The 26,391-nt window shown below is 40.1% G+C and overlaps 1 protein-coding gene across 4 annotated transcripts in view; it reads left to right on the top strand.

Annotated features, from left to right (window-relative positions):
- MET (MET proto-oncogene, receptor tyrosine kinase) overlaps positions 1-26,391 on the top strand; it is an 89,701-nt gene that overhangs the window by 42,918 nt on the left and 20,392 nt on the right. For all 4 annotated transcript variants that reach the window (XM_042815566.1, XM_042815563.1, XM_042815564.1 and 1 more), the window contains exons 4-11: positions 4,064-4,198; positions 5,584-5,757; positions 11,115-11,275; positions 12,468-12,570; positions 12,779-12,915; positions 15,058-15,222; positions 16,073-16,172; positions 24,339-24,557. In XM_042815566.1, the coding sequence (XP_042671500.1) occupies positions 4,064-4,198; positions 5,584-5,757; positions 11,115-11,275; positions 12,468-12,570; positions 12,779-12,915; positions 15,058-15,222; positions 16,073-16,172; positions 24,339-24,557 (1,194 nt within the window). The remainder of the gene's footprint in view (positions 1-4,063; positions 4,199-5,583; positions 5,758-11,114; positions 11,276-12,467; positions 12,571-12,778; positions 12,916-15,057; positions 15,223-16,072; positions 16,173-24,338; positions 24,558-26,391) is intronic.

Here is a 26,391-nt window from a genome sequence, read left to right as displayed (position 1 = left end):
GAAGGAAGGAAGGAAGGAAGGAAGGAAGGAAGGAAGGAAGGAAGGAAATGGACAGCACTTGGGCAATCAGCTTTAAAGCCTTTGCAAAGAAAATCCTTCTGTAGTACTGTTTTCATTGTAGAAGTATCCCATATGTGGTAGTGCAGCCACATTAAAACAATGCCAAACAGTATATATACCAGCCCAGTTCCAAGGAATAAAAATCGGATGTATCTGAGAATAACACTGGAGTCCTAAGTAGCCTCTTCTTCGTCCTATCGAAACTGTCTTCAAATCGCCTCTCTTTTCAGGATTATGTTGGATAAGAGTAAGATGGAATTTCAAGGACTGGGTTGATGCGTGCAAAAGTGGCACAGTTATATAGAACAGAAAGAGCTTTTCTGCACTGTGAGTCTGTTGCTACAAAACTATAGGCTGGCAAATTAGTTCTAGGAAAACAGCAAACTTCTACTCCACAGTCCTGAATGAATTAGGAAGTGTAATTTGAGCTCCTTGTGTGTCGTGAGGTCAAAGTCTACTCACTTGGGCTCTGTGCAGGTGATTTCATTATCAACCCAGCACAGCAAATATTTGATGTTTAATGTACCAAATAATTTTCCAAGATTGTAGAGATAAGGGATCTAAATTTACATGTATCGTTATGAAGTTGCCACACAGATGTCTTTAAAGGGTTAACACTGTGGCTCAATAAGAAAGAATGCTTGGCAATAAGAGGAAGCCTGGATTAATGATAGAAAAGAATTCTTAGCATTTTATAGCAGTGGGTATTCGAGATGAGACATGGCTAATGATCAACTAAAAAGGTATTTGCAGCTGTGGTGATACCTCTCCCCATAATGCCAACATTAATCAAGCTTTTCCATGCAGCTTTGCAGTCTGTTCTATTTTTCATTGTCCTGAATATAAAAACAGAGCTTATGCCCTAATACACTGAGTCAGAGACCATACTTCTGTGTCACTGAAAATGATCAGACCATATCGATTTCTAAAAGTACTTTCTGTACTGTGAAACAAACCTATAGCAAATTCTTCAACAATGCCAGTTTCATTTTAAGGGCAAAAAAAACTTATTGTAACTGCAAACTGTAAGTACCCCTGGGATGTGAAGCTTTTATCGCCAAAAATTAACTGCTCATATATTTTATTTAAGTCTTGAATTACAACAAAATATCAGCTGTAATTACAGCATCTCTAAGTCGAGTTTTGGAGTCAGCCATCTTGTTGAAAGACTTTGGCAATGGGAAATGCCGGTGAAATCGTGTAAGTCAATGTCCTGGCTGTTTTGATGCTGCCTTGAGAGTCAGGAGAAAAGCTTCATTACAGGAAAAATGAAACATTCGACATACAAGTTATTTTCAGAATAGTTTCGATATTGTTAAATAATGAACTCCATTGAATCTCAACTTCTCAACAAATGCTGATATTCTAAATTCCTTAAGTAAACTGCACGTGATGCAGATTTTGAAATATGAACATGATCTTCCCTTATGTAAACAATCCTCTGCCTTTGTTGTCTGCTTCTATCACACTGGGTGCACATCCTTCTGGATTGCAGACCCAAGCCTATAAAGTCTTGCTATCAAATATCCTCCCCAATCTGCAGATGCTTTATGCCTGTGCTTAACAACCATGACTCATCCCATTAAAGTCAACAAAGTTACAGTAGTAAAGTCAAGCATGTGTTTGTAGGAATAGGCCCAATTTCTCAGAAGTATGTAGGTAACTTAAGATGAAGAGAGATGACTAGTGGGGGAATTTCATACTGGTGTGACTAATCTCCTTAAGATCTCCTGAAATTGAGAGGGCCCTTAGAAAAGAGCTTCAGGACAACTAAATTAGGCTCCTGTTTTGGAACATCTTCTAGAGAAGCCTCCAATACTCACTGCTGTTTAAGAGGTGCTGAAGATTGTTCTGGACACCCGCCTCATACAGAAGTCAGCAGGACATAGAACTTGAGGTTCCCAGTCTCATCTTGCCAAGGGCCTTTCTGCAGCAACAACCAGTTCAGCAGCTCTGGGAATCGAGCTCTGTCTGCCGAGCTGCTCTCCATCATATTTGGAAAGTCGTGGCTGTCAGGTGAGGTCCCAGATGACTGGAGGAAGGGTCACATCACTCCCATTTTTAAGAAAGGGAGCAAGGAGGACCCGGGGAACTACAAGCTGGTGAGTCTCACCTCTGTGCCTGGGAAGATCATCCTGGATGACATGCTTGATCACATGAGGAATGAGCGTGTGAACTGAGACAGCCAGCATGGCTTCACCAGGGGCAGGTCATGTTTAATTAATCTGGTGGCCTCTTATGATGGAGTGATGGCATTGGTGGACAAGGGGAAGGTGACCGATGTCATTTACCTGGACTTCAGCAAGGCCTTTGACATGGTCTCCCACCACATTCTTATATCCAAATTGGAGGGATGTGGATTTGATGGGTGGACCACTCGATGGATAAGAAACTGGTTAAAAGGCCACAGACAAAGGGTGGTCATCAGTGGCTCTATGTCCAGGTGGAGGCCGGTAATAAGTGGCGTCCCCCAGGGTCTGTCTTGGGACCAGTGCTCTTTAACATCTTTATCAATGACATCGGTGATGGAATCAAGTGCACCCTCAGCAAGTTTGCTGATGACACTAAGCTGAGTGGAAGGAAGGGATGCCATTCAGAGGAACCTCAACAGACTTCAAAGGTGGGCCTGGGTGAACCTAATGAGGTTCTACACAGCAAAGTGCAAGGTTTTGCACTTGGGCTGGAGGAATCCCAGACATCCATACAGACTGGAAGGAGAAGTCCTTGAGAACAGCCCTGCAGAGAAGAACCTGGGGATCCTGATGGATGAAAAGCTTAACATGAGCCAGCAGTGTGCTCCTGCAGCTCAGAAAGCATCCTGGGCTCCATCAGAAGAGGGTGGCCAGCAGGGACAGGGAGGTGATTGTCCCCCTCTACTCTGCTCTTGTGAGGCCCCATCTGGAGCACTGCATCCAGGTCTGGAGCTCCCAGTACAAGAAAGAAAGGGAGCTGTTGGAGAGATTCCAGAGGAGGGCCACAAAGATGATCAGGGGACTGGAGCACCTCCCCTGTGAAGACAGGCTGAGGGAGCTGGGCTTGTTCAGCCTGGAGAAAAGAAGGCTGTGTGGTGACCTCATTACAGCCTTTCAGTACCTAAAGGGAGCCTACAAACAGAAAGGAAGTAAACTCTTTGAAAGGGTAGATAACTGCAGGACAAGAGGAAATGGTTTTAAGTTGAGGGAGGGAAGATTGAGGTTGGATGTCAGGGGGAAGTTCTTTACTATGAGAGTGGTGAGGTGCTGGAACGGGCTGCCCAGAGAGGTTGTGGATGCCCCATCCCTAGAGGTGTTCAAGGCCAGGTTGGATGAGGCCTTGGGCAACTTGGTCTAATATTAAATGTGGAGGATGGTTGGCCCTGCCTGTGGCAGGGGGGTTGGAGATTCACAATCCTTGAAGTCCCTTCCAACCATTCTGTAACTGTGATTCTGTGATTCCGCGATTCTGCTTGTGGCTTCATAGCACTGCTCATGGCCACCACAATCTGCTCCTGCCATAGCTTTGCACTCCAACAGCACCAAGGCCAGATAGTAATGACACATGGTATAGTCTATTTTTCAAGCTGAAGGACAAAGGTGAAAATAAATGAAAATACATTTGACCTTCAATGGTCTGAAGTCTCCTTTAACTAGACATTGTAGCTACAGTTCTTTTTTTTCTTATGTACTCTTAAATCTACAAGACTGGCTAAGTGACCCATCTTCATCTTTTATGGTTGATTTTTAAATACTTGAAATTACAGGAACTGAAAGCATGCACTTCTTCATATTTTAATAAACACGATGCATTTTGAGGATCCCTCAACAACCATGATTTTGCTGTGTTAAATAAAGTGGATTTTATAGAGGCTTAATCAGATCATGATGAAACATTATGCAAAACATTATGCAATGTAATGCGAAGTAATTAATGCAAACAGAAAAGTGGCAGCGATGTGAGAAAGCCAAGCAGGATGCATTTGTGTCACACGTCGCCTGCTGATTTTCTGAATTTCTGTCTTTCTTAGATAGTGGTTTCCCGCTCCGAGTCCACAGCTCCACACGTCAGCTTTCAGCTGGACTCCCACCCCGTCTCTCCCCAGGTTGTTGTTGAGCAGTCAGCAGCAGCAGATGGCTATACTCTGGTAGTGACTGGAAAAAAGGTGGGTGGTTCATAATCTCATCATTCCACACCCCGTGTAAACCTGCACCCAGAGCAGCGATTTTTGGTAAGGGCAACTATTTACACTGTGGTTTTATATCCTGCATCCTCCCAACCTTACTATTCCCCTGGGAACACAGAAAGAGCAAGTTTCCTCCAAGACTGTTTTCCCTCCTTAACAAACTATCAGACTAAGATTGGGAAATATTAAGTAATGTAAGAACTGTGATATAAACCAACAAAAGTCAGGAGATGCAAATCTCAGGCTGAATGTCTGTCCTTAATTCAAGTGCTTGCAAAGAAAAGAATGACACAATGGCCTAAGAAAAGAAGGCATGCAGAATTTCCCTGACTGTTGTTCATTTGTGTCATAACATCATAACTTTTTGAAGGGAGGTGTGTGTGCAGGTCTTAGGTGGGTGTGTTTAAAATTGGAGATGCTGCTCATGGTGAGGTTTGAGGAATATTTTCACAGGCAGATTACAAGGGGTTAACAAAACATGAAGAGTTGTCATAAATATGCTATTGTCATTAGTAGGATATGCATTGTAGAATGAGCTTAAAACATTGTTGCATTAGCAGATAATATTACAGATAATCCTAAACCCTAATCGTAAGCAATAATTTGACTCCTTGAGTTCTATAAGAATTTAAAGAAATAAATCAGCCATTACTAAAGATGGTTATTAATCATTCACTAGAAATGTATTAGATATTTATAAAAGTCATTTTCAAAGAGAATGTACCTAAGAAAAGTACTGAAGTATGAAGTATGCTTATCTAACGATGCAAATATATGCTAATATTAATATTTTGAGCACAGATAACATATATTTAGAACTACCATTATCATACCTATTGTGATATTTTGAAATATAACATCATTTTCAATTTATGTTTTAGATATAGGGTAAGTTTTCTGATAATAACTGTTAAATACTGTATTTGGGCCATTGTGTGACCAGTGTGTCACGGCTGCCAGTGTAGCCTCACCAGAGCCAAAACAGCTACCATGACTGGTTTTGCAAACATATGAACTAAGGCATACTGAGACACACTGCTTTTTCCAAGAATTGCTACAGAACTGGGAGGAGCACACTGCTGTTTCCATCAGCAAAAAAAAATGCTATCTTGCTGTAAACACCAGATGCTGGTAGTAACTGTATATAACATTAAGATGCCTTTAGGGTTTCTCCCAAGTGAATTTAAAATCATGTCAGTTAAATTACTTATAAGATCGTATAATTATCGAGCTAAAGAGAAGTCGAACCACAACTTGCACAGCTGAAATCTGAGTAGCACCACAACACAGCGCATAAATTGAGGCTCCTTGCCAGCAAGCGTACACATTTGAAGGCTCTGTGTGCCATCTCTTTCCATCGACAGATAACCAAGGTGCCGCTGAACGGGCCGGGCTGCCACCACTTCCAGTCCTGCAGCCAGTGCCTGCTGGCACCTGCCTTCATGCGCTGCGGCTGGTGTGGCCAGCGGTGCCTGAGGGCTCCCGAATGTGGCGGAGGGACCTGGACCCAGGAGACCTGCTTGCCAAGAGTTTATGAGGTAAAACCGCCTGCTCCTGGTGTTTACATACCACAGGTAGTGCACAGGGGCCGCTGGCCAGCCCACAGGGTGAAGGGCAGCCTGCCCACCGTCCTTCACAGCCCATCGTACCCAACAGTGCCCACGCCATGATCATTTGCAACACTGCTTTAACGCTGCCTCACAAGCCTGAAGGATTGGATGAGCCTTTAGGGTAGGTATATAGGAGGAGGTGCCCCCTGATGCTCAGTTGGTGAATATGAGAAGCAAAGGAGAGAAGTTTCCTTGCTCATTACAGCAGCTGGGTTCTCAGGGGCGGGGACAGCCGGAGGCTGCTCTCCATGGGCTATGAGGGGTGTTCAGGGACAAGGCAGATGAGCATAGCTCCACTGTTTGTCCCTGTTTCCAGTTAGCCATGGTCAGTATGAGATTTGCATGGGGTGACTGAACGTTTAACAGAGCTATTTTTAGTGAGGTCTGGCACAACTGTGAAGGCTGAGGTTTTAGGAGCAGCGATGGACCAGTAAGCTGAGGGAGGAGCAAGCATAAAGCTCTCCAGTAGCACTTGCACCCATTTCCTTTTAACACATTTAAACTGTACTCTGCAGCTAAAAAGTACATTTTCCTCTGAGTATACAGCTTATAAATGAAGTTTTGACACTTGAAACTCCCAGAGGGAAAGGGACCAAATGTTTTCTTCTTTCAACCAGACTGATAATTTCATGGACAACATTTTAAAGAGGCAAAACTACTGTAAAACTTTATATTTGCTGGTAATCTGGAAACACATTCATACAGATAGGATTTTTTCATATTTCAGATGCAAAATTTAAAGCTAAACCAGGAGAAAACTCAGTGATCAGGCAGTGAGGCGTTCTAGGAATCAAACTCAAAATGTATGGAGAGCTGTGTGCATGTGGGCACACCTGTATGTGAGTTTGTCTTGCCTTCTACCTTTGGATAAAGGAGATGTAAAAAATTGCTAACTCCAAAGGTGAATCATTCACTTTCACTTTATACAAGATCACAGCCATCTCAGAAAAGCTGTGGTAGATGATCAAATAGTCCTTTCTGGTCCTCACTTTTAAGAAACGATGAGTCACCAGTGCAAAGACATACACTGAGAATTAGTCCTGGCCTATTTTTATATACTTCCTCAGGACCAAACCATCTTTCTTAGCTTGTTTTGGCTTTCCTGGAGCTCAAGCACAAGTAGTAACCCTCAACATTTTTTCTCAGCAAAACTTTTCAGCATTAGCAGTGTATTTCCATGCATCCGAAAGGACTTCTAATGCTTGGAATTGTTTTGTTTCTGAATTTCAAAGGTGCTGAGCTACAACAATCCTCTCTGATTTCAACCAACATGTGCTCAGCAACTTTAAGAAGCAAGTGTCCATGCACAGATACTTAGACCAAGAAGTGTATCCCCAAAGCCACCTCTCGTGTCCCCCTGAAGCTGCTGGGAAGATTCATTTGGTGGAGTGTGCCTTAGATGTGGGCAGCAGGCAGGCATGGTGCCAGCCACATGCTCCCCTTCCCCGTGCACTGCTCTCAGCCCTACCCACTCAGCACAAGTCCAGCCTGCCCCTGTAATGGATATGGATCTGTGACACTGTTAGATCTTGAAGGCAATCTTGAATTACAGTGTGCTAACACTGGTGGAAGTCTTCTAGAAGGTCTGTAAGGAAAAAAAAAACCCTGAGTACTCAAATCCCTTTGGATTGCTAGCTGTTAAGACAGATTTCATGCTCCGCTGGACCATGACATTTAACATTATTACTGAAAAAAATGTAAAACAGATTATTCATCATCTTCTGATCTGTATTTAAACCCATATGCATAAAATATGAGAAACAAGCTTGTTTTGTTCCTAACAAACAGAGGATGACCTGCTTTGCATAGTATTTGAAATTCAGTCCTACTTCTCGAATATTTTGCAGATTTAGTGAGGCAGATTGCTTAGGATATGTCACATGAGCGCTTTAACCTGAGGGGAGCACGGAGGGTCTGATGCAAAGAATGTTAGATGAGTCTTCAAATAAGTTTTCTCTCATTATTGGACAGAGCAATGTGCAGTGGAAAGAAAAAGAAAAAAAAAAAAAAGATTAAAAAAAAAAGATGAGATTTTCATCTCAGGAAAAATGGCAGAGAGGAAGCACGAGGTTCTCCCATTGGAGTCCTGCTGACATGTTGGCCCTCTGCCCTGCTCTAAGCGTTTTTCTTTGGAGCCATTGGGCTCTGCCCGACAGCAGCACAGTCCACAGATGTCCCTCCACCAACCGCCCCGCCTGCAACCAGAGCATGATTTGTCAGCCTGAGTGACAGCACTAGGGGAGCTCTTGGGGACTTGAAGGATTCTCATTTGGGATAACTCCATAATGAAACAAATTATAGGCATCTGCATGCAGAGTTCAGGTCACTCTGAGAGGTGAAGTGCGTGAAAGGAAAAATAAACTGGTCTCCCTTTGGATTCTTTGTTGTGGCTAAAAGCCTGGGATGGTGTGTTGTTGTTTTGAAAGTGAGTCATTTATTTAGCTTTTGTTGCAGAAGTATCAGGAATATCAGACCTTCTGCTGCCTGCTTAGATTGGAGGTTTTGCTGGAAACTTCAGATGTGGCCTCTGCATGTTCTTCACTCTTAATTAAAATGAATGGGCTGTTGAACCTTTAATAAATAGCTATTTTAGCTAATGGTGTATAAAGTACATGAGTGGATATTAGAAGAACTCAAGGAAAAGAAAAACAGAATCTTTTACATTTTGGAAAAAGCTTTCTGCCCTACAGCCCAAAGCCAGGGAGTGGCAGCGACATGCAGAACTGCAGCCTCATGGCAGGATGTGCTGCAGGCTCTCAATGGGTTTCCTGGCTACAGAGAATTGCCAACAATTTTCAAGTCCTGAATTTCATAGCATTTTTTTGCACTTTGCTTATTTTCTGTTGCTACCTGCATAATGTAAGCACACACAAGATGCCTGAGTGCCTCAGTTCAAAGTCCGGTAGGTTCTCTGCTCATTCCTGTCCTCTCTCCCAAGAAAAGATCTGGGAAACCACATTTGACTTTCATTGGCTTCATCATAAAGGCCATCTGAAATAAAGGAATGAGTGAAAACATTGTAGAGGAATTTTTGTAAAGGTTAAGTAAAAAAGTGTAAGTTTTGGTGTGTTTATTTGCTATCTACTTCAAAATCTCACCTCTTACAGAACGTAGTAAATACTTTCATTCTTCCTCAGTCAAGGCATATGGGCTGCTATCACATGTCCCTTTTGGCTAATATCTCTCAAAACGAGCTAAGTGCCTTAGGTTTCAATTTTGTATGGCTTTGTGAAGCTTGATTTTAATGCCTTTTATTGCTAACTTAATGGATTATGGGCAACAAGGCTTGTGAAGGGCTTGGAGAATATGCCCTACGAGGAGAAACTGAAGAATCTGAGGCTGTTTAGTCTGGGGAGAAGGAGCCTGAGGGGGGACATTATTGCTCTCTTCCAATATCTGAAAGGTGCTTACAGTGAGAGCGGGGTTGGTCTCTTCTCACTGGTGACAGGACGAGGGGAAATGGCCTCAAGTTGCACCAGGGTAAGTTTAGGTTGGATATCAGGAAACACTTCTTTACAGAAAGGGTTGCTAAGCACTGGAATGGGCTCCCCAGGGAGGTGGTTGAGTCACCATCCCTGGATGTGTTTAAAAGCCATTTGGATGTGGTGCTCAGGGACATGATTTAGTGGAGGACTGTTAGAGTAAGGGTAGTAAGGTTAGGTTGTGGTTGGACTGATGATCTTTAAAGTCTTTTCCAACCTGAGGAATTCTATGATTCTGCGATTAATTTCAGATTCTTCAAATGCCAGAAGTCTGTGCGTTACTGTGCAAAACAACTTGTACCCCCACAGAGCAATTTCAGTTCTTGGTGGGGTTTTTGTTACTCCTAAAAATAGTGTGCTGAGATACTGAGTGGAAAACTATGATCTGAAGTCAATCCAGATTTTGAAGGAATTTTTTTTTAAAAAGGAAGGGACACTGAAACTTGGGAATGGCACGGGCTCCACAGGGTGCAGTGCTGCTCCCCACATTAAACTGCAGCACTGGGCAATGGAAGGCTGTAGAGCATATCTGCTTTTTATGGGATTTGTGCAGAAGCACTGTTCCTGCACGGGTTCCCTCTTCTGTGCTTGCTGAGAGCTGATCCAAAGCTCATTAAAGCAGGAAAGCTGCCTCCTGACTTCAGTGCATTTTTGATCAGACTCTTTGTCTGCTTTCTAATGGTGGCAATAAATTTCCCCGTATAGAATATAGGGTATAATTCTTTTGAAGTATTCTTCAGCTTCCTTTCTATCTACAGTAGTTCATTTATGATAGTCCTGAAGAAAGTTGAAAAGAAATGTGTGTCTTACTGGATTTCCAGATGAAATAATAGCCAAGTATCTCTCAAACACTTGCCTTTCAGCTTGAAAATGAAGTCAAGTCCTTTGAAAGGCACAGCTGTATTGCATTTTAGGGGCAAAACTACTCTTACTAAAGCATTAAGTTTAAGACATTCAGGCAGTACAACCACAAATATAAACTCAATCCTCCATGCTCTGTTTTTTGCCCAGCAGCACTAGCAGTTTTGCACAATTTTGCAGTATTGTTAAAAGTCCCCATAAACCCTAAACCAATATTTCTTTTATATTTGTTGCTGGCAGTACTGACCAGCACTTTTACTGAGTTCTGCAAGACTTCTATAGTGTTTCTACCTTTTTCCCACCATTGTTATATTTTACAGGACAATTTACAATATACAGAAGGGGGAAAAAAAAAAAAAAAAAAAAAAAAAGCATTTCCTTTGTAGATTGTCTCTGTGTTTCTGAGAGGTAGTTTATTTTTAACTCGGAATTAGAGGTGACCAAATGTAAAAGACTGAAGGAAAGAATAGCAGAAGTCACGTTAACTTTATCACAGCCAATCCAATTTCGGATTTAGGTGTCTTTGAAGCTACTTCACTATGAACCTGACTTTCATTAAGCTGACAAAAAATGGTCATTTGGGGGCTCTTTTGTGTTCAGCATTCAGCTTCTAACAAAATAAGTACATTGTATGTTTAACATGCCAGAAATAAGATGTGAAAGACAAGAACGACAGGACTTAAAAGACTATTACAATGCACAGCTTGTTCAGTGCCCCTAAACACCATCCTTCAAAGCTTTCTAGTATAGGTTTTGTTATTTATTGCTACTGTCAGAGAAAGCTCATAATGTGACGAATGAAAGGTGAAGAGCAATTAAGATGAATGGTAGGACATAAACCGCCAGAAGAAATGCTTTCCTAAAATTATTCCTTTGCACATTCTTTGACTCCGTTTGAAGTTCAAGAAAACCTGATGCAAGTGACAAAATATTTTTTAACAGATTCTCCCAAGCAGTGCTCCTTTAGAAGGCGGGACAAAACTGACACTGTGTGGATGGGACTTCGGATTCAGCAAAAGTAATAGGTTTGAATTAAGAAATACAGTCGTCCATATCGGAGGACAAATCTGTGTTCTGGAAGCAAAATCTAGCAACAAAAACAAGTAAGAAACCTAAAGTAAAAAATTTCCTTTATAAAGATGTTCTTTGTGTGGAATGGGTTTACTAATGGTACAAACATTCGGCTTATAAATATTATGCTTTCATTCAGATTTTCAAACAGAAGATTTGGGTATTAAACAATCCCCCATTTCGACAAGTTCCCCAGGAAAACTGCTCCAGAGAGCCCATAAAGCTGGTTAATGCCGATAGCCCTTGCAACAGCTTTTTCTAGTTTGACTACAAAATGCTGTTCTACACCCATGGGAGCTGGCACAAAATGAAACTGTTTAAGGGTTTGAAAATATGGCAGGCTCCTTTAGCCAGGGTCCTGCAGGGCTCAGATATGTCATCTCCATCTTCCTCATCTGTGAGGCTGCTGGAGAGGAATGTGAGAAGAGGAAGGTATTTGGTCATCAAGCTGCTCATGGCCCTTTGCAGGCACTCCTCTTCAAAATTACATATTTGAGACAGTGGGATAATGGCTTAAATTCAAGACAGAGGATATTCTGGTTGTTATCGTGAAGAAATAATAAGTTCAATGAATATCCTCTCTCAGATCAGAGCGTATGATTACTCACACAGCAATGTGCAGAGCATGACACGGCTTCCCTACCCGCATTTGTAGTAGCAGAGGTCACCCTCCAGCAGTCTTGAGCTTGTGCCTTTCTGCTGCTCTGAGCAGTCTTAATGCAAGCTAAATGATTTAAAGAGAATGGCTCATGTATGAGACTCAGAGAATGTAATGTAGTTAATGGACACATCATGCCACAAAAGTTCAAGTTTAATTTTTGGCAGTATTTAAATTTAAACAATAAATATATATAGGATGTAGTTTTCCTAATGCTGTTGTCTGCCAAAATTTGACACAAGGGAAAATTCCAAAAACCAAATTAACCAATTGAATGGGAGGCATTTGTTTTCTCCAGCGTGCTTTTTTTTTCAGAAATATATTTGATTTATTAAAATTATTTTCTCTGTCTATGTATAAACACCGTGGCATTTGTAATTAGTATTGAAGAAGACCACAGTACTTCCTACTATTTTTTTTTCTGAAATATACCTGACACGCATAAATTGATGACTAGTTCTGTATGGGTTCAGCATTGTTATGAAGTAGTCGTGGCTTTATTTTAATACAAAATGATCAACCTAGGAAAATAAATGTAATGCAGTTTTTTTCTTTGCTTTCCAAAGGCTGGAATGCACAGCTCCTGCTGCAAAAAATGCAAGTTTTAATATATCCAGTAGTGTTTCTGTTGGACATGGAAAAACACTATTCAATACATTTTCATATGTGGTAAGCACTATGATTAGAATTTTAATGTCTAATTAGTTTCAGTGTGAACTGAAAGAAGACTTTTCATGAGTCTAATTCAGTATGATAATTCTATGTTATTGTTTATTATTACTTCATAGAAGTGCTAATAAATGTGTTGAGATTATTCTTTTTGAAAATACAGAAACATAACTGAACAGTCCTCTTTTCTTATTTTTACCCCCCTCAGAATCCCATAATAACAAGTATCTCCCCCACCTATGGCCCCAAATCTGGAGGAACATTGCTAACAATAGCTGGCAAATACCTAAACAGTGGAAAATCCAGAAGGATTTTTGTTGGTGAGAAACCATGCAGCTTGAAAAGGTAATGTATAAAAAATAATAATAATAATAATTTTTAAAAATGCTTTAATATTGGTTAAAATATCATGGAGTTAAAAATAAATTAAAAAAAACCACACTGCTCTCCATCTCACATATCAGGGAACAGAGACTGCAGTAAGCATTCATTTCTGGCTTAAGTCCTGAGTGTCTAGAAGCTTCCTAGAAAGGACTGCAGTTCACTAGAAGTCTCATTGCGTGATGCATCACAGCATCATTTCAGCACTCTTCCTGATATGTATAAAATAGTTCTAAGGATTAAGCCAGAATTTCTTCATGGCTCTTTACTGGATCCAGTAGGAACTCAGCCAAGAACATTTGACATGTGAAAATGCTTTGAATCATATCTGAATGTCAGTGTTATTAAAATGATAAGTACAGATTCTCTGTAATAGGCAACCAAGCATTCCGAATTCAGTAGCCGTTTGGCAACAGTGTAAACCTTGTTTGGTCCTCTTTTGGGTAGAGCAGGTTGGCTCCCATTGGTGTGAACAGAATTGTCACCTCCACTACCAAGGGCAGAATCAGGCCAACTGTGTTTCAGGAACAAGGTGTTCTGCAATTTGTATACATTTTAGGTCTCTCCTAAAGATTTTGGAAAGTTATAGTGATGAAAAGTCATACTTGCAGAGGATGCAAAGAAGGAATAGTTTATTAGTTGATGTCAGACTTGAAGTCAGGAGAGCTGAATTTTATTCTTTGCTGGTAAATGATTTATGTTATGTTCTTGATCAGAACAGCTAAGTTTCCTGACTAAATCAACAAAGGGATTTTGGTATTCAAACTCAATATTTAATCACTATCAAGATCTTCAGCTGCTACTTAATACTTCAGGGTAGGCTTTATTGATATTATCTGATCAGCTGTTGGACAAATACATGGAACATTTAGGAATAATTAATTTAATCCATTTGAGATGCCTATTGTGGGGGTGAGATGACTGCCCCCTCAGAGGCAGATCTAGGCTTCAGGCTTATCCAGTAGACTCTCCCAGCACTTGTCTTCTTACAAGCAAAGTTGTATAGATTCAAATACGAAGGTCTTAGCCAGTTTTTCAGATTAGATATTTCTCAGCCCAAAGTGTGATGTTCCCTCTTGGGAGTAATGCCCGGTTCTGAGTATAGCTGGATCAAGGGTGAATTTTATTTTATTTTTTTCTTTCCTTTAAAAGATGGTAAACATTTCTAGACATTTATGAATGAATCACCAACACCTTACTGCACACTGCAAACACTACCTTCCTGGAAAGCTCTAGAACTAGTAGAAAATCCCTGTTTGTCTGATTTGGAAACATCTTTTGAGAATGGTCTCACCTAGAGGGCAATTGAATGTGGTTTGGCCCAAATCATTGAAACCACCTGCTGGAATATTATTTTGCTTTTCCAATCAATTTTTACACTTGCCTCTGTTGTGCCCTTGTGGTCACAATTTACGTGCTTCAACCTTCAGGATCCTTCACCTCACCCAATGATCTCAGCACAGGAAGACTTCCAGGGCCAAGCATGAGAGAAAGAGGGAAAGGTGAATATCTCCAAGACTGCTGCTGTGCCGGGTTTGGCCAGCTCTTTATGAATTTTTGCCTACTCCTCCTTTCTCCTTGCCCTCTCCTGCCTATCCCTTGTTAGTACATGAAGCCAATAGATTCCCCCAGTGCAGGACATCTCTGAAAAGATGGTGCATATCCTGCCACCCCCTTTTTTATTTTTTTTTTGAGTTTTTTAACACAGGCCAAGTCCTGTGCATTAGAAAGAGAAATATGTTGTTGCCTAGTCACGGCAGAAAAAGTCATTCTCCTTGAACTTGGTGTCATTTTCCAGGCTGGAAGCTGCCTTTGCACAGGGCAACATGCATTCACAGGGCTGTCATTGGCACTGAGAAATGCTTTTCACCAGACACGGTGCAAGGCAGTCAAATTAAGGTGAATCTGGAGCCTGAGAAGCGTTGTTGCTTTTTCTACATAGTGCTGTGCTTATTTTCTGCAACATGAGCCTTCTTTGGTGATTATCAGTAACATTTCTTTTTCACACGTGGATCTTTAGGTGGGTTTGGGGCTTACTGAAGAATAAGATTTTAAACAGACTATGTGTTTTATAACACTAACAAGCAAGCCTTTCTCTGTTTCCAGCACATCGGAAAGCACTGTGGAGTGCTACACTCCAGCACAAGGAATCCCACAGGAATACCGTGTGAGGGTGGGAATCGACGGAGCTATCAGAGATGCAAAAGGTTATTTCACCTACAGGGAAGACCCCGTTGTTTTAAAAATTCATCCAGCTAAATCTTTTCTTAGGTGAGTAAAAATTACTCATAGAAATAAGAGAAGAAATGAATGAAAGAAGCGTGGCTGTGCCGTGCAGCAATCTATCAAAAGAAATTGCATTTTTATCTCTATCTGCCATGCCAATTGCTTCTATTATGGTGCAGTTGCAGAGGGCAGATCATTTCCTTTCAGAGGTGAAGGAGAAGGGGGAAGGGCACCTCTGTTCTTTGTGTGATTTAACTCCTAACTGCTGCTGAGTGTACCTGTGATGTCCTGCTGAGATACCTACTGTACAGCTAAGTGGGTTTCCTATGCTGTGTCTGGACATTACACTGATTAGTGAGGAAAATCATTTAATGTGACAAGTCAGCGGTACTAAAGAGAGCAAATGGATTTTAAAACCGTCTAAATCCAGAGAATAATAAATATGAATATATACGTATGGTAGTACGTGTGTATTTTTACGTGACATATTTATTGTATCAGTAGCTCTAATCCAAGCCATCTGCCTTTGCCAAAAAAATGTCAGCAGTAAAAAAGACACCTTTTTCAGCACCACTGAAAGCAGCAAGTTAGAAAACGTTAAATTTGCTCTCCTTTAAAATTCACACATTTGTTTTACATCCTGGCACACCACAATATTTAAAATTAATTTTCTTTTCTTGTATATGGTTAGTTGTTATAACAAGTGTAAAATTTGTTTCCCAGAAAAATAATCTTGCTGCTCAGAGCTATGTATTTGCATTCACCCTGTATATCCCTAGTTCTGGCTTTATGTTGTCATTTAGTTTAAAATATAATTTGTAATTAAGGTTATCATAGCAGATGCATCATTATCCTACTTACATTTTTTTCTTCTTCTTTTTTTCATTTTCCCTAGTGGTGGAAGTACAATTACAGCTCAGGGAATCAACTTGAATTCAGTGTGCTTTCCTCGGATGGTGATTACTGTACCTAAACTGGGAATGAACTTCTCTGTGGTGAGTCTGTCTTGAAGAAAGCAATCTACTGTCTTGCATTGTACATGTGGTGAATGGCACAGAATTTTCAGCAAAAGTCAGTTTCAAAACACTGACTTCTGCCATAAAACTTCAGGGCTTTCACCAATACTTTCTTCAAAGAGTTTTTCAGTGAAAAAAAATAGCTTTACATAGGCAAACTGGAAATTAGAGGAGGAGGAGAATAATAATTTTCAAGAAAACTGTTGCAAAGAGATTAGGCTTTCACAGTGTCCAATAACAAGGTTTTGATATCACAATTTAGCAGTGCAGTTCAATGACTAAGCGCAGAACAACAAAATACTTGTATGCCAGATTTACCAGACAAGGTGAAATGTGTTAAGTAGGGGATATATTTCAGTGGTGACTGTGAATATAAGAGGAAAATGAAAAAAATATCAAAGAAAGAGGAAAAGTATGTATAAAATCGAGAGTAGGTGTTGTTTTAAAAAACAGCTAATTGCCGAATTACCTGTTTGGTAAGTTAGGAAACATTTACCCCAAGCTGAGTAACTCATATTGAGAAAGGTTTGGGCATCTGCAGTTGAAAACCTCTTCATGAACATAAATTCAGAAGTTTCTTTTGTTACTTGAATTGATAATGTACAGTATCTTAATCTAAATATGATCACCAGGTATGGTCATGTGATCGACTTCAATTTTTATGAGGCAAGATGACATTTATGAGCTACTTGGACTGGAACTGTTTCCTGTAACCTTTTGCCTACACATTTGTCTTACATCTCTGACATTTTCTCATCTTCTGTGGTCTGTTTAGCCTAATTGAAGTTAAATTAACCTACACACATTATAACACGCTACACTACTGCTCAAATTCTTAGCTTGTTTCTAATGAACATCATATGCTACTTCCTGTACTGAATTCTGGTATGTTGGCAAATTTTCCATTTTTTATATTTTCAAGGTCATAATATTCTTCATGATCCTGATTTGCAGACTATTTTCAGTGTTGGAACCTGAATTTCAGCTGGATGTAATCATGGCTTGTAATTTAGTGGGTACAGATTTAAATCTGGAAATCAGTGCCCCTGCAATTTAACAGTGTTCAGTGTTATCAAAAATGTACTTCACACGAGTTGGGGAATAAAATATTTTGGTGATATCAACCAAGCTCAGAATTGTTTAATTCTCAGCACTGTGGGCACAATTATTTCTAAGTGCAAAAGATTTGCTGAAATCAGTTCTTTAGATTTTGCTTTGGACATGAGCTTGCTTTCTTTTTCACTCTCTTGCTTTCTCTATTCCCCTGGGAGAATATGCAAAATTCCCCCTCTTCAGGGACAGATTTTGCATACCTTGCTTATCAGATTTCCAGTCAGTAAGCACAGCAATATTTGGAATTTGCTGGAGTTCACAATCTGATTTAGTGTGAGAATTTTAACAATACATGATGTAAAAATATATCGTAACATCATGTTCTTCAAAATCCACGAAGAGAATGTGTCTGGAGACTTTCTCAGGACTCATACAGCTTTAAAAAGATCTGAAGTAAGGAAGTAAATCCATGCTCCAGCAGTGATTGGCAACTCGAGGCAACCAATACTAGAGAAGCAAACAATCCTTTGAGCAGTGATTTCTTCCTGTGCTGCCTTCTAACCTGCTATTTTAAAAAAGGCACAGGCATGGACAGTCACAATTAATCTCCCATATTCTTTTTCTTTCATACCTTTCAGTGTGCATTATATTTGTCAACAGACAAGAGGAGTTAAGTCTAAGCCTCCTTGTCCATGAGGGTATCTGTCCCCTACCACTGTCAATATCAGTATGTAGCTCTAGGAATAGGAGCCAGTGTAAAAGCAGCTGTGCATTAAGTCACATCCCCCTGCATGGAGGGCTGGGCTATAACCTCCATCAGATTATAATCAAGAGTGTATAATGCTTTGACACTGCCCAAGTAATATATTTTGTTCCAATGCAATTAAAGGCCTCTGGAACTCCATGGCTTCCCTCTGTGGCAGCTCAGCTCTGCCACCAATCTCTACCTCAAGTTTATTTCTCCAGGATGGATATTTGTTCTCAGGAGGAAGGGGAACACTTAGAAGGAACAAAAAAAAAGGTTGCACCATGTAAGTGAGGAAACTGCTTGCAAAGGATGCCTATGGCTGCAACCTGTTTCATTCTGTGTGGGAGATTCTGGGCCCTATGCATGAGCAGTATACCAAAAAACAAACTTTCATCCACTCATTACAGAAATAAATAATGATGAAGAACTCTTTCCAGTAGTGATCCAGAGCAATGCAATGGACAGCTATCATGTTAACAAAGGAGAAAATAAGTTGTAGTCCTGAATAGAGCTAGCCCAGACAGGCAGTGCAATGTAAACCAACATAATCAAGTTCTGCAGCTGAGGCAATGTATCTTTTCGCTTCCTTAGCTTGGGAGAGGAGAATGAACTGAGTCATTTTTTAATTGTCCTTTAAGCCCTTTTTCTTTTCAGTTTTCTCATCAGCCTCCAGGAAGCTGCTTTTGTCAGCATTCAGAAACTCTGGCTCTTGGGAAAACTGAAGGCAGCACTGAAACACATCCCAGAGCATCAAAGGAAAGTGCAGCTGGGAGGTACCACAAAGACCTCGCCTGGCCCGCTTCTTTGCAGCAGCAGCAAACGTACTCAGACCACTGCCTGACAGATATTTGTCTAGGCTGTTATTAAAGCTCCTTGAAAAGGAAATTTCACAATCTCACCTAAAGAAGCTTTGGAGAGAGCTGCTCTACCTGCTTACCTAGTGGTTTGGAAGTAATTCTTTCTAACAATTAACTCGAATCCCAGCTGCTAATTAGTTTAACCCTCAGTGGACACAAGCAACAGATTACCAGCCCCTCCTGCTAATTTTACTTATTTGCACTATGTTATGATTCAGCCTTTCTCTTTGTCATTTGAAAAAATCAAACCAAACTCTGACCTTACATGATAAATGTAAGAGCTTAGAGCTCTGTTCCCCCTTTCTTCCATCTCCCAGATGCTCTCTCATTTGCTTAAAACTGATGGTGCCTGACTTAAAAGAGCTCTCTCCTTTTCCTGTCATCTATCTGTCCCCAAGCCATTAATTCATTCTGCCAAGCTTAACTGGGGCCTGGAGCGCCGATGTAGTCAGGGTGTGAGTGGAGGGTCACTTCAGCAAGCAGGAGGAGCTGTTGGGAGTGCTCAGCATCTCAAAACCTCAGGAGACAGAATCAGCTTGTGCTTCTTGGGGCATCTGCTTCTTTCCAGATGAGTAATAGAGCTGGTAATTTCTATGGAAAAGCAGCCCATAAGAATTGCAGTGTCATTGGAACTGAAAAGCTCTGGGAGCAGATGCCAGCCTCCTGTAGAAGAAACATGGAAGTTGCACACATTTTTAGTTCAGTATTCCTGAAAATTTCTCTTCTGTAACATAAAAATAAGTTGCTTCAATTTCATAATTTTCTTTTCGTATTTATTTAAATGTCATTGAAATTATTCAATACTGTGTTCATATTAATTGTGTTTATATTACATTCCACTAACACTGTCAATATGTCTCGCCTTCTTCAAATTCATCATTTCAAGAAGTGGAAAAAATGTTCTAGCTATTGAACCGTATGTTTCAGTATTTGCAACATGTTTCTTTTTAATTGTGGTTTCATGAGTTCTTTTGACCATTTGTTCTTATTAAGTGCAAAAAATATGAATTTGAAGAGTGCTGCATGAATTCCTCTTCCCGAGAGCTCTAGACAGTGCATAAGCATACACCAACCCTCTTACTTCTGCTCACACATTCAGTTCCTCTGTGAGATGCACAAGGAGGATAGCAACTCATTCCTTCCTTTTACTTTGCATTGTTTCTGTGTAAAAGCAGGGCATGGTGGGGGATGGTGTTTGATCAGGAGCCTGTCTACAAAATAAGTACCTTGTGACTTCTGTAAGTCCTGCTTGATGATTCTCTTACACTTGAAGGTCTTGAAGCCAATATTTTCTCTCTGAAAGGCTGTAATAGTAAGTTCTCAATAGTGAGTTGTCATCTGGGGATCCTTTGGAAGAAGAATTAAATTACATTTTAAAATCTTTATTCATAATACCCCTCAAACCAGCTAGAATTCACCCACTAAAGTCTTTCATAGATTTATTTGATAATAATAGATGAAATTCTCTGAGAACTGTGGATGGTGAATGTGGGATTACTGAAGTTATTCCTGATTTTATATCCAGAACCACTTGGGGTCAGATCTTCTAGCTATGTTCACTCTGTGGAACAATGCTGCCACAGAAGCTCAGCAAAGATCTTCCCTCATGAAGGGGAAACATGGCCTTTCTTTCTGTGCTGCATCTGCATCTCATGCACATTTCTCACAGAGAAAGGAATTCAGTGGTGGAAATCAGAAAAGATCCCATGCTGCAAACTGATCAGGTCCCTGGTATTGTTATCACATACATTAATCATCCTGAGCCCAAGGACTCCCAGTTAGTATCAGTCATATTGTGTGAAGAGCTGGCTCTCCGATACAGGAGCAAGAGGCACTTTCTGGCCCAGTAATTTGATGAACTGAAAATATCATCTCCAGTGTTTACATCTAAGAGACAAATGGAATTAAAATGTTGCCAAACCATTAGAACCAACTGAAATGACAGCAAAAGCCCATTGAGCTGCCTGAAAATCTTCAAGATACTCTGTTTGAGTGTCACTGCTGCGTTTCTCACCTACACATAAAAGCCTTCTGAATGGGCTTTCCTCAAGTTTGACCTGAATTCTCATTTCTCTCTTCTAAGAAATCATTCTTGGCAGAGACAGGTGGAGAGCCTCTTGGTCTGTCTTTAACCTCATTCATCTTTCATTTCTCACTGGAACTCCAAAAGTTTAGACTTCTTATGAAAGGACAAATTGGTGTTTTTCTCCCTTCTGACTGCTGCAGATCCTGTAATACACATCCGACTGCCCCTCTCTTATCTGGGTCGACTGCTAAGAGACCTTTGAAGCTCCAAGGTTCTCCCTCATGCTTTTCCCGTAGTTGTGTCAGATGAAAAAAAATTGAATTGGGCATTGAAGTTCAGATTCTGTAGGTCAGGTTTGAATTAATTGCCTCAAGGGTCATATTTTACAAATGAAGCAAGAATACATACCTTTAAGTGATGAGTCATATGCATTGTGCAATGGATTATTATTCCCTTTGGGGCATAGTATTTATTTATGCTTGTGAAATGCTTCATAATTTTTACATCTTTTCTTCCTTATTGTCTTCAGATGTAGATTATAGTCATAGGAAGAACACAGGTTTGGCTTTTAAAGTGAATGTACTCTAAAGCCTAATTAAATAAAAGTTAAAGGTGCTGGGTGATAGGCAGTATCTTAATTGAGTAGGCAATAGATTGAATTTGTTTTTTTCTTATAGATCCTCAATCCAATATTTCTTGAAAACTAAACCATCATATTCTTCAATTGCTAAAACCAATTTCAAGGTAAAAATGTCATGTCAAATCATGTACCAATAAGGGCATTGCAAATAAGATTTTTCTTGACCTTACCAATCAGTCACATTGCATCCCCTCCAAAGAGTATTATTAGATTTTTATCATTCTCTGAAAGCATCCTCTTCAGAGACCAGCCTGATAAAGTAAAGTATCTGATTCTAATAGATAGCCACAAACAAAGTTATGAATACCACTGCTATTCATTTAACAGACATCACTGGTCTACAGTAGATAAAAAGTCTAATGAATTTACATTAATCAAATAAATATAATGATTACCTAGGACATAATTGGTTTTATAATTATATATATATTTCAGTAATCTCTTTCTAAAATTGACACAATATGATATATAACTTTACGAATATTCATATATCATGGAAAATCTGACTCAGTCATGCATTATATTAACGATGCATCCGATTAATACAATCCTGATTCAAATGAATTTCTACATCCATGTGACATAATAAAGCATGAGCTGTGATAAATGGTCTGTAGCAAGGCATTCAAAAGAGAAAGAACAAAAATTCTCTGATCCCATAAGAAAACAAAGGGAAATTCTGCCTTGACTCGTGTCCTGCAGATCACCTTCTTGTTATGGGACAACTATTCCTGAATTAGGAATCCGTATGAGCTGTTAGTTGCATGGGTGCAAGTTCCCCTGGCTTTAATGAGAGCTACTCTGAGTTATCTAACTGAGCATAAAACTCACAGCTCACAGATACACAGGTCTTGTGATAGAGCTCCAAATGTCTAATGCTCAGTTTCAGAACCTTAAACGTGTTTTTCTGGGCAGACTTAAGATTTCATAATATTATGCAAAGAAAGAGAATTGCTATGGTGATAAAAAAAAAAAAAAAAAGCACTGATTTGCAGTTATCTAATTGAATCTTACTTTTCAAGTTAATATGAGTACATAATTGATATAGCTTGAAATGTTATGTCACTGATTGGAAACAAAGCAAAATTACATTGCATTAATTTAGCATATTAGAGAAAAATGTAAACCAATTTCACAGCTTCTTCAGACAGCATTTTATAATGAGAATCAATTTAATTTGCAAGACAAAACAGAAAATATATATGTATATTGGCCCTTCCTCGATGCACAAAGGTATTCAACAGCACTGTTGGTTTTACAGGAAAATATTATGTAGATCAAATGTAAGGTTTATGATGACTAGTATGTAAGTCCCATTTTTACGGGGCCACATGTCAGCCACTCTATTTAAGGCAAAGAGCAACGTAACGTCTGCTCTCAGAACAGGGAACTACTTATACAAGGCTTACACAAAAGTACTGTGGAGCTGAAGCAACTGTGCCAGAAGTCCTTCAACCGTATCCACTGCAGGAGGCATGAAGGGGAGGCACAGCGAAGGGAGAATACAGCACAATCATAAAAGAGCCTCTTTGCAATGTGTGTGATCTGCCCAGCACCCACCACACTTCCCATCGATGCTTGTAGATGCGCTGTTGACAATATAATCCAATTAGTTATCTAGAACACCCTGAAGAGAGAAAAGTTGATCCTTAGAGAATGCTGCTCATCTATTTGAAGTTATTGTATCTAGTCATATCTATTACTATTATATTATTATTGTAAAGTTATATCTATTAAAGTCTAAAACAGATCAAATGAACCCCTCCTCTTCTGACTATCAAGGGAATTCAGAGAACTAACTGCATTCTGGGTGTCTGGATGCAGGCTGGATGAATCTCACCCGCAAGGACTCACATCTTGTCTGTCTCAAGAAACCTGTGTCAAGGTGCTGCTGGATGGTTGGAAGCACCCTGGCCACACATCTTACTCTGATTCACAGCTCCAAAGCACAGTATGTTCCCTAGGAGGTCTTCTGAAGCAAGAGTTTCATCTTTCCCCTGAGAAGCATTGCTTGGACCAGAGCACACCATTAGTGGGAATAAGTGCAAGTGAAGGGAAAGTGGTGCTTCACATGTGACGTCAGGCAGCTTTCACACTGCACTGAGAGGCAAACCTTCATCCCCACTCATCCAGGGATATACAGCATGAAGCAGAACCTTCCATCAGCACATCCCAGAGGAACTTACTTGTGTTATACCTATGCACCAAATGCCATGATTCTGGGGTCCTACACCTGCTGTTGTAGAAAGAAGATACATTTTGCTGAAGTTTCATAGGCCAATTCCCAGCTACACCATGAATAAACATAGCATACTTTTATTTTCTACTGTTTTAGTCAGATGCATTTGCCTTATTTTTAATTTCTCTTCTGATCTCTTGCTATTGCTTTGGTAGTATAAAAGGCAGAGAAATCCATGTTGTGTTTGCTCTGACACAGGCTGGATATTGGAGTTATGGCTGCTTTGTGTCCCCATACAGCCCAGTGAAAGGGTAGCCTGCTGATGGTCTTTGGCATTGGAAATAATTTTCCACTAATTATCTTCAAAATATTTACTTTAAAAATGCTGTGAACAATCAGGCCAGGAAACTTGTTTACTTGAACATTTCCTTAACGAGAGTGCAAACACCACTGAGTTTTTACACCCTTCTCCCCACTTAAACAAACGCTGAGTAGCCTTGATCAGGATTTTGCTTTGGTTAAAGAAGAACAAGACTTCTGGTGTTTATTTTTTCAATATATGTGTATTGTTAAACAACTGCTATGTTTATCAGTTACTTCCTATGCACGTACTTACTCCAATTCTTCCTTTCTTTCCTATAGGCATGTAACCACCGTTCTAGTTCAGAGATAATCTGCTGTACAACTCCTTCCCTAAAAGCCTTCAATCTTCAACCACCCTTTGTAACCAAAGTATTCTTTATTTTTGATGGTGTCAGCTCTCTGTACTTTGATTTTGATTATGTAAATAATCCTGTATTTAAACATTTTGAAAAGCCAGTGTTCATCTCAAGGAGCAACCCAAACGTTCTGGAAATTAAGGTAAGAAATGCTGAAATAAGTTTTTAAGCTCTTCATTTTTCAATGGAACTACTCATACCTGCACTGAAAGTTGTGAAGTGCACATCAGCGCTGTACTGTGGAACAGACCTGTTGATAAATTAGAGGAAGTCCCAAGGAAACAAAGGCAGAGAGGAATGGAGCACAGTGTTTTTGGTAGTGCTTTCTCCCAAACCTCACATTGTCACAACTTAAAAGATAAAGAGGTAAAACCAAAGGCGTTCCAGGGCGGTTGCTGACATCAGGTGGGGAGGGAGAGGGGCTTTCCCCAAGCTCTGAGCTGTGAGTGAGACAAGTGTAACAGAATCTGACTGCTACAGGCTTTGTCACTAGTCTAGGATTAGACATGGCCAGCAGCCCAGAACTTGAAGTGTGTGGTCTGTGTGTGTCCCAGCTCTTACTGTCATACAGTTTTGTGTTCTTCCTCATGGATGATGTGGAGTCACCTTTAAGAAGTGTCCCAGCAGTTTTGTCTTTCTAAAGCTGAGGGAAATTCTGGTCTGTGCACAGTCACTGAAGATCGGCCACCAATGTAGCCTGAATATTTATGGATCCATGAAAAATGCAAAGTTAATACTGACTGCTAGCTAAAAGAGCTCTGAAAATAACCTAGTGGGCACTCAGGACCATCTCTCAGGAATTTGGGGCCCTCAGAGGCACAGTCTTGTTTGTACAAGAGTACTGCAGAGAATGTTAAATTGATTTGGGAATCTGATTTCCTGAAATTTAGTACTTTTCTGATTTAGAGTGTCAAAAAGAAACAGGATAAAAATACAGGGAATTCTAACTTACAGTGAATGAGTATGAAAATTTATTGTGTACATTTCATTTCCATAGAATATTTATAATTTATATGGCACAATGAAACTTGTAGAGAAAAGAATCTCCCTCAGTGGTGTCCCTGCTCCATCGCTCTTTAAGCCAAAACTCTTTTTCCCTGTACAGCCATGAAATCTAGGAGCCCTGAGGTTTTTGACTTCAAGATGGTCCAATGAGCCAACTTCTAACTGCAGAAAAGCAGAAGGGCTTACTTCAGGGACTGTCACGCAGGGTCCCAGTCAAACTCTCTGATGTGACGTGACACCAAAGTGTGGTGGGCAGATTCCAAAGAATAATCAGTCTAGAGTTTTTTGTTATTTTGTTTTTTCTACTTGGAAATCCTGGTCAACCAATCACTCCTTCCTCACTGCACAGTAACTGTTTGCCTTTTCATAGAGACATACTAAAAAGAGTGCTGGTGTGCAGATTAGCAGAGAGCTGGGAATACATAGCTTCTGTATGGCTCAGTGCCTCTGTGCAGTGACAGCAGCAAGTTCCAGTTGTTTCCAGGTCACACATATCAACCAATTGGAAAGAAAGAAGACTAATTTAAGAAGAAACATTGAATAAATTAGATTGGAAGGAACCTCTGGAGGTCTTCATAGTCTAACTCCCTTGATCAAAAAGCAGTGCTAAGTTTAAAATTAGGTCAGGTTGCTTATGGCTTTGTCCAGATGAGGTTTGAAATTCTTCAAGGATAGAGATTTTACAGTTTAGAAAAAAAAATAATCCAGTTCCCCTAACCTCACTTTGTGCATCCTGTGCTGAATTCAGCCCCTTTTCTATATCAGCAGCCCTCTGTACTTTCCTCAGTTTGTCATTATTTCTCTTCTACTGTGTGGCCCAACATTCAATACAATTATTCAGGTGTGGCCTTGCAAGTGCAGAGCAAGGATAACAATCACTTCCTTCCATCTCAAGTATATGCTGCTACTAAAGTGTGTGATGAACTGTTCTTTTGTCCAGGTTGTTGATGAATATTTTAAATGCTATTGGT

Source organism: Centrocercus urophasianus, unplaced genomic scaffold, assembly GCF_019232065.1.
Source record: "Centrocercus urophasianus isolate 14NV4802_14NV808 unplaced genomic scaffold, USGS_Curo_1.0 seq_15, whole genome shotgun sequence".
Classification (NCBI taxonomy): domain Eukaryota; kingdom Metazoa; phylum Chordata; class Aves; order Galliformes; family Phasianidae; genus Centrocercus; species Centrocercus urophasianus.
The sequence above is the reverse complement of the archived record's forward strand: the minus strand, read 5'-3'. Positions and strand labels throughout refer to the sequence as shown.